Source organism: Acanthopagrus latus, chromosome 5 (genome assembly GCF_904848185.1).
Source record: "Acanthopagrus latus isolate v.2019 chromosome 5, fAcaLat1.1, whole genome shotgun sequence".
Taxonomy (NCBI): Eukaryota; Metazoa; Chordata; class Actinopteri; order Spariformes; family Sparidae; genus Acanthopagrus; species Acanthopagrus latus.
In genome coordinates this window covers 14,871,383-14,886,216 of record NC_051043.1, presented here as the reverse complement: position 1 = coordinate 14,886,216, position 14,834 = coordinate 14,871,383, and the positions used below count along the sequence as shown (strand labels likewise).

General features: G+C 41.9%; 1 protein-coding gene across 2 annotated transcripts in view; it reads right to left on the bottom strand.

Annotated features, from left to right (window-relative positions):
* The window catches only part of fras1 (Fraser extracellular matrix complex subunit 1), a 236,646-nt gene that overhangs the window by 115,235 nt on the left and 106,577 nt on the right, over nucleotides 1-14,834 (bottom strand). For both annotated transcript variants that reach the window (XM_037099466.1, XM_037099467.1), the window contains exon 13: nucleotides 12,926-13,072. In XM_037099466.1, coding sequence (XP_036955361.1) covers nucleotides 12,926-13,072 — 147 coding nt within the window. The remainder of the gene's footprint in view (nucleotides 1-12,925; nucleotides 13,073-14,834) is intronic.

Sequence of the window (14,834 nt, the reverse complement as noted above, 5' to 3'; positions counted from 1 at the left end):
ATTTCCCAGCGGCCCACAGACTGAAGCCAGATGCCACAGCAAGCCCTACAAAAAAAAAATGCACAAGAACAAGAGACAAAAAAAACTATAAGGAAAACACAGGAGTGCTGTGAAAGCTCTGGCTCTGATTCAGAAAACTGTGGTGTGAAGTAAACAGCCTTGGCGGTGCCAGATATCTGGTGTACATTCACAAGCTGGTGCTGTTTTGTTCCAGACATTATGTACGCATTGAGCAACCTTTCTAAAAGATGCCCACACTTGAAAAATCAGGAAATCCGAATAGGGCTCCTTGGGGATCGCCTTCACAAAGAGGTCATCTTTATGCCAAACTCTTTCTGATTGTTTTTCCTCACAATGTTCGAAGTTGTTTCCAATTATCATCTAAAAGGAGTTTATGGGTTCAGTGGATGTTCATATAAACCCCAAAAGTTTTGTTTCTTTTATAGTGAATGCTGCAAAGTTGGAGGTCCATGAAAAAACAGTTGTTCTCCTTTGGGGTTCACCTGTAGCTGCAGCCTGGAAACTCTAGGACAATTTGTTTAACCTCTCTATCGTGGTTCACATGGCGAGAGGAAGAGACAGAGGAGTCCCAGGCTGCTGCTACTTGCGAATACATTTTTTCTCACACTACAACCAGAGAACTACTTCTCTGGCCTTGCTCTGAGATCCAAAAATCCAGGTCTTGAAGCGCCGTCTGTGTTAGACACATGTGGAAATGCTGTTAAATTTCACAACATTTTATTGGAAGGAACCTGCAGTGTAATGCCGGTGTGTACTGGTTGTGTATCAAAAGAATTCCTTGAAGTCCCAATACCTTTTTGATGCAGAAACCTCACCTTTTTGTGAGCAGTATATTGGATTGGTTTTCATTTCTGATGTCGGTCCTCCACACACATTTGCAGTTTAGTTTCAGACTTAAAGCGGTTACATCAATGAGATCTTGCCCATTGATTGGCAGTTTGAAGATGCTTGCATTGAGCACCGCAGGCTAATCTTAGTTTGAGGCATTCCAAACGGTACAACAGAGATCTCTTAGTAATCTCTGTGCTTGAATTTCTCCTGATCTAAGAGAGCCTGAAGGCCTCTTCAAGCTCAATATTAGGGGAGCCGGTAAAAGTTCTTTGTAGATCTCTGAAACCTTCAGTTGAATCTGGCTGTACTGAAATACTGTATTAAACAGAAGTGTATTTTCCTCAAGAGTAACAAACTAATTCTATCTAATGAGAATGCCCAACATGCCTATTTGTCCCGTCAGCATCTACGCAGGTCCAGTGTGAAATATTCTGCAGAGCTATAAATAGATACTCCACTGTCTCTCCTGGTCCAAAGCCCCTATGCTAGAGATGTAAACACCAACACTTCCCAATCTCCCAGTCCGTACCGCTAGATGCACGGCTAACTGAGCTAACTCGCTAATGGCTGCTACAGTTAGCGGCAGCTAGCGGTTATGTGTGAATTCAACTAGTAGAATTACATATTGCACCTTTAAGATGTGAGGACAAGAGACAGCTGCGTGAACCAAAAGAGTGGATGAGGTTAAGAGTTAAAAAGTGAAGCGACGCTGAGGGAGGAGGGCTCAAAAAGCCTAAGAAATAAGCAAAACACATCAAGTAAGGAGGATATTCACCAGGGGAAGGGTATAATTAATTTAATCAGTGCCATTTAAGAAATGCCGATGAAGATCTCACTCAATTAATGCCAGAAGTTCACCCAATATGTTATCACTAAAGTTTGCTGGGAAGCAGCATGAGATAAATTTAGTGATCCATCCTGCTCCAGGTAACAACATTCATATCATCTCCCACGCTCTCTGCATCCTTCTCTTTATCATCTGGAAAACAAATACATCCTTCCAGGAACATAACACACTTTTTCACTTCGAAAACACACACACACACACACACACACACACACACACACACACACACACACACAACATTCCTGTCACTACCGCAAACACTTTGCCTCCAACAGGGTTATGTAATTTTGATGCACATTTAATATGTATTATTTCCCTTGTTCGACTGTTGTTTTTATTTCCCTTGTTATCTTTTTTATTCACTTCCATGCTGAGCTTTGCTGCAGTTCACCTGACTCTTACTCTTAGTCATCAAACATTTTAACTCTGGCAAGCAGGCCATGCATTGTCTTTTGGAACCAAGCAGTTCATTTCCTGAGTGACATGCTTCCATGTACTGTTGAGTGGTTAAACAGTTACAAATATTGAAATACAGTCTTGCGGTCACTGGCTCGGCAGCCTTGTCCCCCCTAACTCCACCACCTTCCCCCCCGTGTCCTGATATGAATGTTTGTTCATAAACATGTAAGGTTTAGTGAGTATGCTATGACACGTATTGAAGGAACATCAATATTGTACATAGCCTGACACGGACAAATCTGAATGAATCAGTGGTTTGCAGAAACATTTTTAATTTGGCGACAGGGCTGTGTGTTCAGGTCCAGGCAACTCGTTATCAGTAATACCATTACTGTGACGATCTGTTCAACATGCAAACACTTGACAGGCACCAGGCTGCCATTCATTGCTAAGAGAAGTTCAGAATAGCATCCTCTTGCGTCCCCTCTTCTTCATGCAGTTATCCTCCATCATGCAGGAGCAACAAGCCTGAGTCAACCAGCAGTGTTTGCTTTGATTCCCTTCAGGAAACAGACTGTTTGTTCAGCTTTCACCACAACTCATGACCGCTATCTTAATCAGCCTTATTGGAGATTGTATTTTAAAGCAAATTAAAATCCAGTTATGGGTTACAATTTGTAAACATTTTTTTTTTTTATTAAGATAACCAATTTAGAGAAGGGTGCAGCCCGGGAAGAGATATATGTGCTCGCTACCTACCTTCTCAGTGAGACAGCTTCATTTGTGTTTATCTCATCCACACAGATTCTGTTTCTATTCTCCTTTTCATGTTATTTTGCAGCATTTTGTTGTGCAAAGGCAGGAAGTTTGTCCTCACCGCATCTCCACCCACTCCTGCCCATCTGGAACCCTGCTATGTATTCAACCACAGTGAAGGCCGACATACATACAAGGTGACTAAAAAACTGTATAGAAACATGAAGATTCGTGTTGTACAATGCGACTGCGTTTACTTCGCATATGGTGTATTGTGCACGCCAGATGGAGCGGATGTGACATTCTTTATTGTCTGTTTTTGTTGCGTTATTTGTCACATTTAGCATGTGTGCGAAAGGAAATTCGCTCCGTAGAATCAGCGCTTTTCACACTTTACTTTTCAGTGACTCGCGCTGTGTGTCTTTGTTGGTTTCTCATTCACCCTCAACTTTGCTCTCCTGTTCCTTCCTCTTCACATTCAGTGGCAAAGAAGTGCCAAAGACCAGCAGCCAAATCGAGTTTTTCACAGATTTTACTGGGGGTGGATAAATCTTACTTTACAGATTGTCATTTAAATCACCGACGGTGGGTGATTTAAATGCAATGGTGGGTGATTTAAAAGGTCTTGCATGTTTTATCACAATAAATACAAATCACCTCATACTACTTGGGATTACTTTTGGAAAAAATAAGTCATCACTTTTAAAAATTCAAAAAGCCACTGGTTTCAGCTCAACTTTGAGAGAAGGAATAAATCTTAAGATTACTAATATCATGGTGAATACATATTTCTTAAATTAGGGTTACATGCAATATGTGTGTCGTAAAAATGTCTCTCTTCTTGGTACACCAAGCACCTTTACTGCCTTGGTCACACAACACTCTGCATTGTAACCGGGAGTCTTGCAGTCATAATGCTTCAGACACTACATGACAGAGCAGCGACAGTGGATCAAACACTACAAGATCAAACACGAGAGACGTGACAGGGCAACGCTGCTATCCAAGCAGTCCAAGTTGTGTGTGCCTCAATTTGTAGCAAGGAATAATTTGCCACTGATACTGCCTGCTGGTTTTAGTGGTTCAACAAGGACGAAACGGTTGTAAATACTGAAAAGCTTGTGTATATGTAGTTCCATTGAAATTATAGGCTATTATTGTGCAAACTCCATACACACAGATGCACGATAAAGCTGCTGTGGATGACAGCAGAGGAGAGAGGAGAGGAGGGTCTGCTCTCGTCAGCTGGAGCTCGTTCTTAGCTGCCTGATGCATCTGCCACTCAACCAGATATTAAGCCTGGCAGCTGTCCCTGAGCTCCTGGATCGCGTCCTTAAACAGTCCATACATACCTGTCACCATTTACAGGGGAGCGTGCACTGATGTGAATGTGATATAATGAATTTTGTCTGTGACGGCAACATCAGGGCTAAAATCCTGGAGTGTGAACTTAGCTTGAGACACTCCATCTTTAAAAATGAGAAAAAGAAAGTGGCATTCCTGAGCTATGAGATGGGAAAAAATAACCAAACATTGGCACTTTTAAAAATATTCTGTCATTTCCCGCATTCAGCTCGGTGCTGACTCCTAAAAGTCTGCATTCAAAAAATCTCAAAACCACCAAAGGTTTTTTCCGAGCAGCCCCATTTAACTTTAGTGCGAGTCAACAAATCTATAACACTGTCAAAATTAAAGGAAAGCACAGCGAACGCTCCCTGTGATTGATTACCTATCTGAGGCAAGTCTCTGCAAATCTCGATGTTGAATTCTGTAATATGGAAGGCAGTAAAGTATATATGAATTGTGGTTATTGGGCTAAAACATGAGGAAGTAAGAGAGTTATTTGAAATTGCAGTCAATTGCAAACTCATCGGAAATAAAAGTCAATGAAGGCTTAAGTTTTTTGTTCACTTCTGTGTAAAAAGTCGAAAGTTGGAGCGTATCCTTCACTGTGACAGGTAGACTGACGGGTGAAATACAGCACTTACTTGGCCCACTTTTTAGACTTCTATGCCCCTCAGCTCTGGCTATTTCCTTGCCATCATCTACCTGTCTATCTTCTCTCTCTCCCTCCGTTTCTGAACCTGTGCAACTGTTCCCCTCTCTTTCTCTCTTCTTATGATGCTCTCTCTTCTCTGTCCCAGGCTTTCTCTCTGCCTCGGCCCCTCCAGCCGCTGGATCTCTTGTCATCTCTCTTTCTCTCTGTTCGTCTCTCTCTTTCTAACAAGCCTCTCTTTTTTTTCATCTCTTCACACACATGTTCAATTTTAATGTCTCTCTTTCTCGCTGTCCTCTTCGTATTCTTCTCAGTCCGCTGAGAAGAGGCTCCGAGAGACTTTTCTGTCTAAAATGAGATGGCACGTTGTCGGGCAGAAAACAGCCGAACACAAACTCACCTTGCATCAAATGTCGCGCATTAACTTAGTTAACGACGGTCTCCTTTCACGCAGAACATTTCAAACTATTCTTCTTGTAGATGAAGCAAAGATACAAAATAGGTATCTATAAGCGCACATATGGTACACACCCCCCTCCAAAAATGGTTATGGCCGACAAGGGGATTACACGTCCTTTACCTTGCCCCTCGCAGGAAAGCAATTTATTTTTCTGTGCAGCCCAAAGCGCTAAGTTATCAGCAAATGTAATCCTAGCGGGCCAGTTGCCAAAAACCTCCCCTAAAGCCTTTTCTGCATAAACCAGGGGAGGTTGAGATGAATGCACAGTCACACGGTGCAGTGGATAATCTTTAATCTTCGCTCTCTGTCCTCCTGGGACGAGCGGGGGACACACGATTACTGCGCCGCTGCCGCAGTTCACAGCCGCGCGCACCTCGAGTAATAAAACCAAATGAGATGAGAGATTCAACAATTAAACTGAGCATGGAGAAAGCAGCTTTGTGAAGAGGAAAAGAGTGAGATAAAAAAAAAAAAAAAAAAGCTTTTCCTGAAAATCCCAAAAATTGGATTGGAATCGGTAACGGAATCAGGTTTGCATGTGAATGTTATTTCAGTCATTCAGATACCTGCTCACTGAGGAAGCTGTAATCCAGTAAAGTCTTTAAGAAACATGAGCATAACTGCAAACCTGCCGATCAAGCTAGCAAATGCAGTACAAAAGAAGAACAACATGTGATCTTCCAAAAGTTTCTTCTTCTTGGTGAAGCTGAACTACAGAATTAACTCAGCAAATAGGAAATCTCATTGTCAACAACTTTATACAACTGTGTCGAGGTTTTTTTTTTTTCTTTTCTTAAAAAAAGAGGCTGGGAGCCAAAAAATAAACAAAAAAAACTAGGTGATACAGTCGCCGTATTGATTAAATATCCCCCGGCTTTCTCGAGATCTCACAAAGTGAAACACTCAGAGCCTTGAAATTTATACATAACCAAAAACAGCTCTCAATGCCAAGATGTTTTCTAGTCCAGAGAAAAGAAAAATACAAAAATCGTTCTCTCAGAAGCTTTTCCTGTTCTCAGGTGAAGTGCGAGTGAGAGGTCAGTATGGAACAGCAGGGAAACCATCATGAATAAAAATGCTGCTAGATTTTGCCTCAAAGCCAACAGCGGTGTTTATTTTCAGAGATGTACAGAGTAAAAATAGTTCTTAGAAAAAGGTTGTCATCATATAGTCTGAGAGAAAGTCACAAGAGACTTTGTGAATGAAATAAAGTGACAGATGTCTGTCAGCATGAAAAGCTTGACGCACTCATTCAAAAGGCTGCTGGTTTAAACCGGTTAGAATTCTCACTGAAAACACCTTTGTCACTCTAAAGTGAGTTAGTAGAGAGAGTTGGTTTGTTTGCAAGCTCATGTGCGAAGTGTGAATGCTGGCCACATGTACACAAAATATTTTTTATTTATTGTTTTTCATCACCATCTTCAGTTTTAGTTTTGTGATTTCCTGATTTTTTTGATAGCATATCCTTGTGCGCTATGTTTTACTTTCCACTTCCTGTCTTTGTCTGTTTTCTTTCTGGGTCTCTGTGTTCCTGTGTTTCTCGTCTGTTCCCTGGTTCTTTGTTCCTGTCGTGTTTTACCCCTGTATTTATGTTGTTCCTGGTGTGTACTTTTTGCCTCCCTTTTGTTTTGGATTTTGAATTTTGGAATGGACTGTATCCGACTACAGCTTTAGTTGCATTAAAGCCTGTTTTTTGTTCTGTTACCTGCCCGACACTTAATTCTGTACATTTGGGTCAGGCTTTGCAAAGTCTTGACAATGACATGGTTTGTGATGTCTTTATCATGCATGTTAGTATCGTCATGATGATGAAGATACAATATAAAGGTTCAAAACATTCAAAAGATGGGCTTCATTCAAGTGAGTGTTTCACTGTAAACAGAGAAAAGATGCAGAGAAAAGTCATCAGCTTGTCTCATTCTTCTGCACCACACTCACATTTTGAAAGACCAAGGTTTGGTTATAGCATTGGCTCTCCTACATATACACATAAAAACTCAAAAGAGTCAGCCACAGAAAAGAGAACATAAAAGGCAGACTTTTCAAAGTGAGTTCATGCTGAACATTACAGTATAGGATACATTCACAGTCGGTCAGAGCAGCGGTCAGACTGTCAGAACTTCCCACTGTCTTTGTTTGCTGGAGCTCTAAACTGCCCGTCGGTGGACACGTGTCACAGTGTGCTCTACAGTGGGACCGCTGTATATGTTTGACAACAAAAGGATGAACCTTACTCTGTATATTTCAAGGCGTTTACTGCATCTGTGGCTGCGCTGTGTGTGTTTCTATCATCTATATCTCACGAATGACTTTCATCTGCTCCCTTTAAACGCTTGTCTTTATTACATGGTTTTGTTCATGACGAATAGCTAATTTGGCTACGAAATGATGTAATAAATGAGACATTTAATGGGCAGCCGATAACAGTTACTGGTCCTTTGGGTGACAGAAATTAATTTTCATAGTAAAGATGTGTGTGTTTTTTTTGTTTTGTTTTTTCAAAATTAAGAGATAAGTAACATTGGGATGTATTGAACAGGACACATTCTAGTCAGGAGCTGCACAGTCTGAGCAACAAGCCAACTGTGTCTGTCTCACAGAGCCCTCGGAAACGGGGCGGAGGGGGTGGGGGGGGTGGGGGGGAAGGAGAACTGGTTAAAGAGGACAGAAAAAAAGGAGAAGGGGCGAGAAGAAAGAATATTTTCTGCACAACGCCCACCATAATTATTAACAAGCTGACTTTGGATGCATGCACAAGCAGGCACAGTAAAGCCTTCAGTCATGAGCCGAAGGCATTAAACGAAAACCCCACAGAGGCCTGAGAGGACGCTCCGGGCTGTGGGTGGTCCTGGTTCTCTGCCAAGAAACGCTACAATCCGACGTTAATGTCTCCACCACCTTCCAGACACCTCGCAAACTCATTACTGTCGTCAGCTCTTTTCTTCTCCTCCTCTCGTCTGTCTCTTCCCGCGTTCCTTCCTTCTTCTATCTCCATAAACAAACGTTGGAATAGGACTTCACTCAGGCTAAATCCACCCTAATAGCCTCGACCTAGGCAGCTTCTGATTTACAGCCACGGCCACTGCGAGGCCCGCTTTCCACTTCTGCACTTTTTTTCCCATCCCCAGGAGAAACTGCTTGGGGGAAAACAACAAGCGTATTCACTCTAATTGAGCTGGAGGTTAAAAGATTTTGGTTGGCTGACAAGTTAGCTGAGACACACAAAAGTTTGTGTTGTGAGTTTGGCTGGACAGAAGAAAGTGTTCAGGGAAGTATGAAAGGTGCACTGTGTTATTTTGGGGACGAAGACTGATTTGGTTTACACCTAAACAAACAAACTGACCTTGAAGGACACCTATCTTCACCCTATCTTATTTTGTTTATCTGTGGCGGACCCTGCCACCTTTCTAGCTTCAAACAGTGTTCAGAGACCTCATTATCTTCCTCTGAGAACAGCCTGTTAATTCAGTTATGGAAAAAATGACATTTCTGAGTTCGTATTATTACGTCGTTAAAGTTGTAAATCTTAACGTTCTGAGTTTGAATTTCTTGAACAAATCTATGCAGTGCCCCTTTCAGCTTGGATAGATGGATACGTGAATGTGTGGCAGGAGAATTCTTGCCCAGCCACTGCAATCATATTACGTCGGTTTCACTCTGCAGCATTTGAAAACGAAGTATCTGCAGTATTAATGCAGGGTAGGTGTTGTATTAATGCATGAGAGGGGAATTCTGCCATGGAAGCTGCCAGCATGGCACCAAACGCAGGGACAGAGGGAGCAGAAATGTATGAAGTGGGATTTCCAGAGGGGGTTTTGCACAGAGAGTGTATACAGTACATAAATGGATGGAGGCAGGGTAAAACAAAGCAGGCTTTAACAAAGGCTGCTGCTGGGTTTCCCATTTAAGGCCGTCCAAGGAGCCTGTGAACAGGGAGGTCTTGAATTCCAATCCTCCTGACAATATTCATTAAGGTGTGAAATTGAGCCGCGGGACCGGACTGCAATCACATTGAGGTTACTCTCTGCTCCCTCGCCCGCCCACCCCCTCCTCTCTCTTTCTATTTCTACCCATCATCCCCAGGAGTCACAGCAGGTCTTCCCCATTCGATGGAGACGCTAAGCCAAACTGTTCAGAGTATATTAGCATGCCCACAGGGGTTTAGCTCACTGAGCCATGGTTTTTATTTATTGGTCCAAGCTTTGGCGCGCTGGGAGACCTTTGAGGTGGATTGGTTGAGTAACAGTCAATGTAGATGCTGCTCATTGTGCATTTATCCTGCGTTGGCACTGTGTACAGTGGGGACCTAGCCTCCCTTCTTGCTTTTATCCACTGTTAAGTTTGCAGAGGCTCTTGGTAGGTTTTTAAAGAAGAATGCACGTGTCTCCCTAAGCTACGCTTTTAAATTGTGTCAACGGCGAGTTTACTTCTACTCGAGTTTGATGTTTAAAACCTTGCACGACAAGAAATGTGAGTTGAAAGGAAAAGCACCAATTTTACACATTATTGTGTTCTTACAGGTCTTGGGGGAGAACCACAGCATAGTTGAAAACGTAGTATAAAGTCTTAAAGTATTGTGGCTCAAGAAGAAGCTGCGTGTAATCTGATAAACTGCCTCCAGTGATATCACTTGATGGCAAAGGTGCATTGTGGGTATAGTAGGCGCCAGGTACTGAAAAGGAGTCCACTGGTCTAGTTTTGTACTCCTTTCACGGTGTTCAAGAGCAGAACCAGCGATATCACATTTCCATTCCTTGTATTCTCCCTCCAGGTGCCTACATTACCCACAATGCAACTTAGCCACTGAAGTCAGAGGTCTGTACAGGTGACTGTATGCGGTCAAAACAGGTATGATGTGGTTTTCAGGTGGAACAGTGAAGTCTGCTCCTGGCACCTCCTTACTAATCATCTCTACACGTCACGAATGTCAGAAAGTGAGTAAACTATGATTGGTCCGGGTCCGATGAGTTCTCTGCCAGGTGACCTGCCCTGACACAATGACCACATCGAAAGGCAAAAATATTGGGCGGCTAATATTTCCTTCTATGTTAACTATGTTAACTACATGCAACAGTGTATCTCAGAAATCACTCTCTGTCGCGCTCTGCAAATTTCCCTGTTGTGGGACTAAAGGATAGGATTATCTTATCTCATCTCATTTTATCTAACATCAGCCTCTATAATGTGGAGGCTGAAGAAAACACGCAAACTCACTATTCATTACTTGACAAACTAAGACACAGCCGGTATGTATTGGCCCTTTTAACGGAGGCAAAATGTTGATACAGTATTTGAAAATTCTACATTAATTCATAATTTTTCAGATGCTTATCTTTTATCCAAATTAAGTGTAGGACCCTCCCTCAAAGGTGATGCTTTTGTCTCTGTTAGCTCCAAAGGGTGGAGGAACATGATGTCAGCATTCATGCAGACGTCTGAAGAATCACTCAGACTTGTTTCTGCATTAATAACGATGACACCCCTCAACACTTGTTTGCTTTGGAAGAGGTGTTTCTTCACCTGTGTGGTGAATGTCACCTTTGGATTTTTTAACCCTCGCTCGTTTTTTTATCATTTTTAAAATATGCTAATATTAATGAGTCATGCTTCATCCACAGCTTGAGATAAATTGCTGTCACGGGGATGGATGATGGATTTGACAAAACACTTTTTAGACTTTCTGGGTTTTTTTTTTTTTTTTTTGGATTATTTCTGTGGGTGTCAAGTGATTGACAGGAGGCATAATGTAAAAGTACTGATATTGACACACGCTCAGTTCCTGTTCACTGAAATAACAATCAAACAGGAAACAAATTAAATCTTGAGTGGATTTAATTTTCTATTCTAAATCAATTTTTAGGTGCTAATTGGTTTTTAGAATGCTTTATGTGGGCAGATACCTAGAGGGGAGGCAGAGAGCAGAAGGAGAAATACTGAATACTGGCAGAAATTTAGGAGGAAATAAAAATAGTTGTTCTTCACAAAAGTTTGAACAACTCTCTGTAACAACTTTTTAAAGACTGAAAAACCTCACTAACTTTTTTCCAAACTGCCGGGGTGATTAAGTCAAAGTTCAGGAACAGCTCAGCAAACACGGAATAACAAGCAGGAACTCAGCCTTCTAATAGAAGAAACAAACAACCGGAACAATTTCCCGCTGAATGGAATGACTTATTACCCTGCTCTCAAAAACTATGATGAAACAAACCTGATAAGTTTTTTAGAATTTCGGGGAGCATAATGACATACAAAATGAGTTTGTTAACCGCAAAATATTGTAGTAGTTTGCCAATGTTATCTATCTTCCTGTATGTTTCTTGTGAAAGATAATAAAGATGTTTTCTACAATCTGCAAACATTTGGTTGCTGCTGTGCCTCCAGACACGACTTTCTTAAGCTGTAAATAAATCAGCAAAGCCACAATTCTGAAGCAATAATACTTGGACCCGGGAAAGGAGAGAGAAGGAGGAGAGCAGACTCTCTCCTTCATCACTTTTTAAAATATTCAGTCGGAACATACACTTAAAGTTATGCTGTACCGTTCCACTGGAAATGAGTCACACAGAGTTTATCACAGGCGCTTAAAAACAAAGTGATGCACCAACTTTGGAGTCCCTCTGTCAAACTGCTGGCGTGTTGAACTGCAGATGCACTTTCTGCTCCACTGCACAGAGGCCGATGGGAAACCAATTGACTGGAGCTATCAGGGTTCAGATTATGCTCAAAGAAATGTCAGAAAATTGGATTCTTTATAAATCTTCTGCAAAGTATGGGGTTAGAAAAACAGAGACAGAGAGAATAGAAGATTTAGAGACGCAGAGCAAAGAACAACAAAGAGAAAAAATTAGCAAGGGACAGTATCAAAGACAAAAGACATCAGAAGAAGAATGGGAGGAGGTGAAACAGCAGAAACAAGCGTTTGTATCTGTCTTCCGACACATCAGCAGGTTTGATCCCCATTTGGTACCATGATGAAAGTCTTTGATTAGCTGACATGTAATTTAGCGACCACTCAATTTACAAAAGAGGCATGATCATACAGTATATTGATGATCTGTAATCATAGTACATACATTTTATAAAACAAAAGATCTATAAAGTTTCACAAAAGTGCACAAAAGTGCTAAATCGGAAGTTAGCCAGCTCGGTTGTTGGAAGTCTCTCGTGCACATAATCTATGGGCCCCACGATGTGGAGGCTATGGCACCTTAGCAGGCAGATGATTCAAACGACTGTGGTGTTGTGACATGAATTCAATGGAGGCAGGGAGGTAAAATGCCACATTCAGTGGGTGAATGTCATCAATAACGGCTTTAACCTTGCAAATACCTGAATAGAGCATATTTAGATTTATGGGTCTTGAAATCTAAATCAACTGTGACAAATTACTCTCTAAAGCACTGTCTAATTGACAAGAGTCATTCTAATTAACCCAATCTCATTAATCTTAGTGCACATTTTTTTGCAAATCTTCACAAGAAACGCAAACATGCTGGAATTTCATCTCTCTCGTTCTTGCACCTCAGCAGTTTGAATCTGAGCCAAAACACCAGTCTGACCACCACGGTGGCATCCAGAGGGCACATTAGGTCACGTGACATTGTGTGATACTCACGGCGACAGTGTGTGCTGTCGTGCTGGTAGGATCCAGGAGGACAGGAGGACAGGCACTGGCCACTATCCTCACTCAGCAAGGGCAGCTGGGAGCCGCAGGACTGACAGTCCAAGCTGCTGGAACAGGTGGCACAGGATGACTGGCAGGCTGTGGGGGAGGAGAGGGAGAAGGGTGGGGGGAGAGTCAGACTGTCAGTCACTTCAAACATTCATTTTCTCTCCTTATCGGCGTTTCCTTAATGGTTACAGGACTGCCTGTCACAGCTTAGCTGGCTTGTAGTTGAAGGGTAGGAAGCCAGAGAAAGTGAATGTGCAGTTTATCAGAGGTGAAGCCATTTGACTGAGTCTCTAGCTGCACTGGCTGGGATGTTCTTGGACTGAGGAGGGAAACTGGAAGTCCCAGAGAAAACTGAAGTGAACCCAAGATATCCTTCAACCCAAATGAAATCCAGGAAAGTATATAAAAAAACGTAATGGATTAAAGTCAGCGTGAGTCAACTACATGCCATTTAAATATTCTCATGGGAGAACCACAAAACTGTGATGAACATGGCTGAAAATATCCCTCCTAGAACAAGATGTATCCTTCTGCTCTGTCGCTGTGTCACATCAGGGCAGGTTCTGCTTCCGACATGAGACAGCGCTACATTTCCTGAATTAAGATGTCTTCTCTGTCCACGCACGCTGTCTGCCGCCCTTTAAATGGGTTCATTTCTTCAGTCTTCCCAATGAGGCAACAACATTTTGAGCTTGCAGGGTGGCAACGACGCACGCATGCCGCGTCTTCACTCTTTCTTATCTTTCTGCAGCCATCACCAACTCTGCGTTTTGCACATTAAAACATTTTGCCGTTTCAAAATTGGATTATGTCTGGTTCATCTGCACTCACGTACATAGCCCGAAGTGTTGTTAGCAACAAAACACAAATCAGGTTGCTGTTGATTTAATCATCCCACCACCCAAACGTTACAAAGTTATCTGATACCTGAATAATGTACGATAAAGTGCTCAGACTAATGTGGTAAAACAGGGAGCAGTAGATTTAGAGATCAATTTAAGTTTTAATAAAAATAATGTACCTGTTGAGACTATCTATATGACACGGAGATTCAAAGAACGTATTGTTTCCTCCAAACGTCCTGATTAAAAACCACCCTCATGCTCGTACAGATCGCTGTCTTTGGCAGCTAGGTTCTGTGTTTGGTGCGATTAAATGCGCTTACAGACATCCCCGTAAAATAATAACACAACCAGTGAATATATGACAGGAGAGAAAATGAAAGAGAGAGACTTAAGATGGCCTTTAATAAGAAAATCTCAAGATAAAAAGCAACAAAATCACCCTAAAACCTGCCAGACATCCACTCAGAGAGAGAAAGAGGAAGAGGGGAGAGGAAGTGGAGATAAGAAGGAGATCCTGATTGTGATCAAGATGGAGATAATGACGATCACAGAGAAGGACAAAAGTAGATAAGAAAAAAAGATGTCGGAACGAGAGAGAGAGAGAGAGATGCCAGGAAAGATGAGAAGACGTGCGAGGGAAAAGGAGGAGAAGGAAAAAAGGGTGGGAGAGACGATCTTATCAGCGATGTTAGTTCAGGCTCGCAGCTTTATTTTCACTCACCCACATGCACTTAGTGGGAAAAAAATGCAGATATTACATTATTGTGTGGGAATGAGCATGTTCTTGGCTGCTGGTGCTCTTACTGGTTTGTTACTGCAGCAGTCGAACAGGAAACAGTTTAATATTGCAGTTCTGATGCAGCGCTCATAAAAAATAGAGGCAAAATGACACAAATGCACCAATCTGAATGTATATTCCATAAAACCAAAACACCAAAATTGATCAAATATATCTAAAAGCATAAAATCTATTTGCTGGTTAGATATCAATGAAATGAGTTAGATAC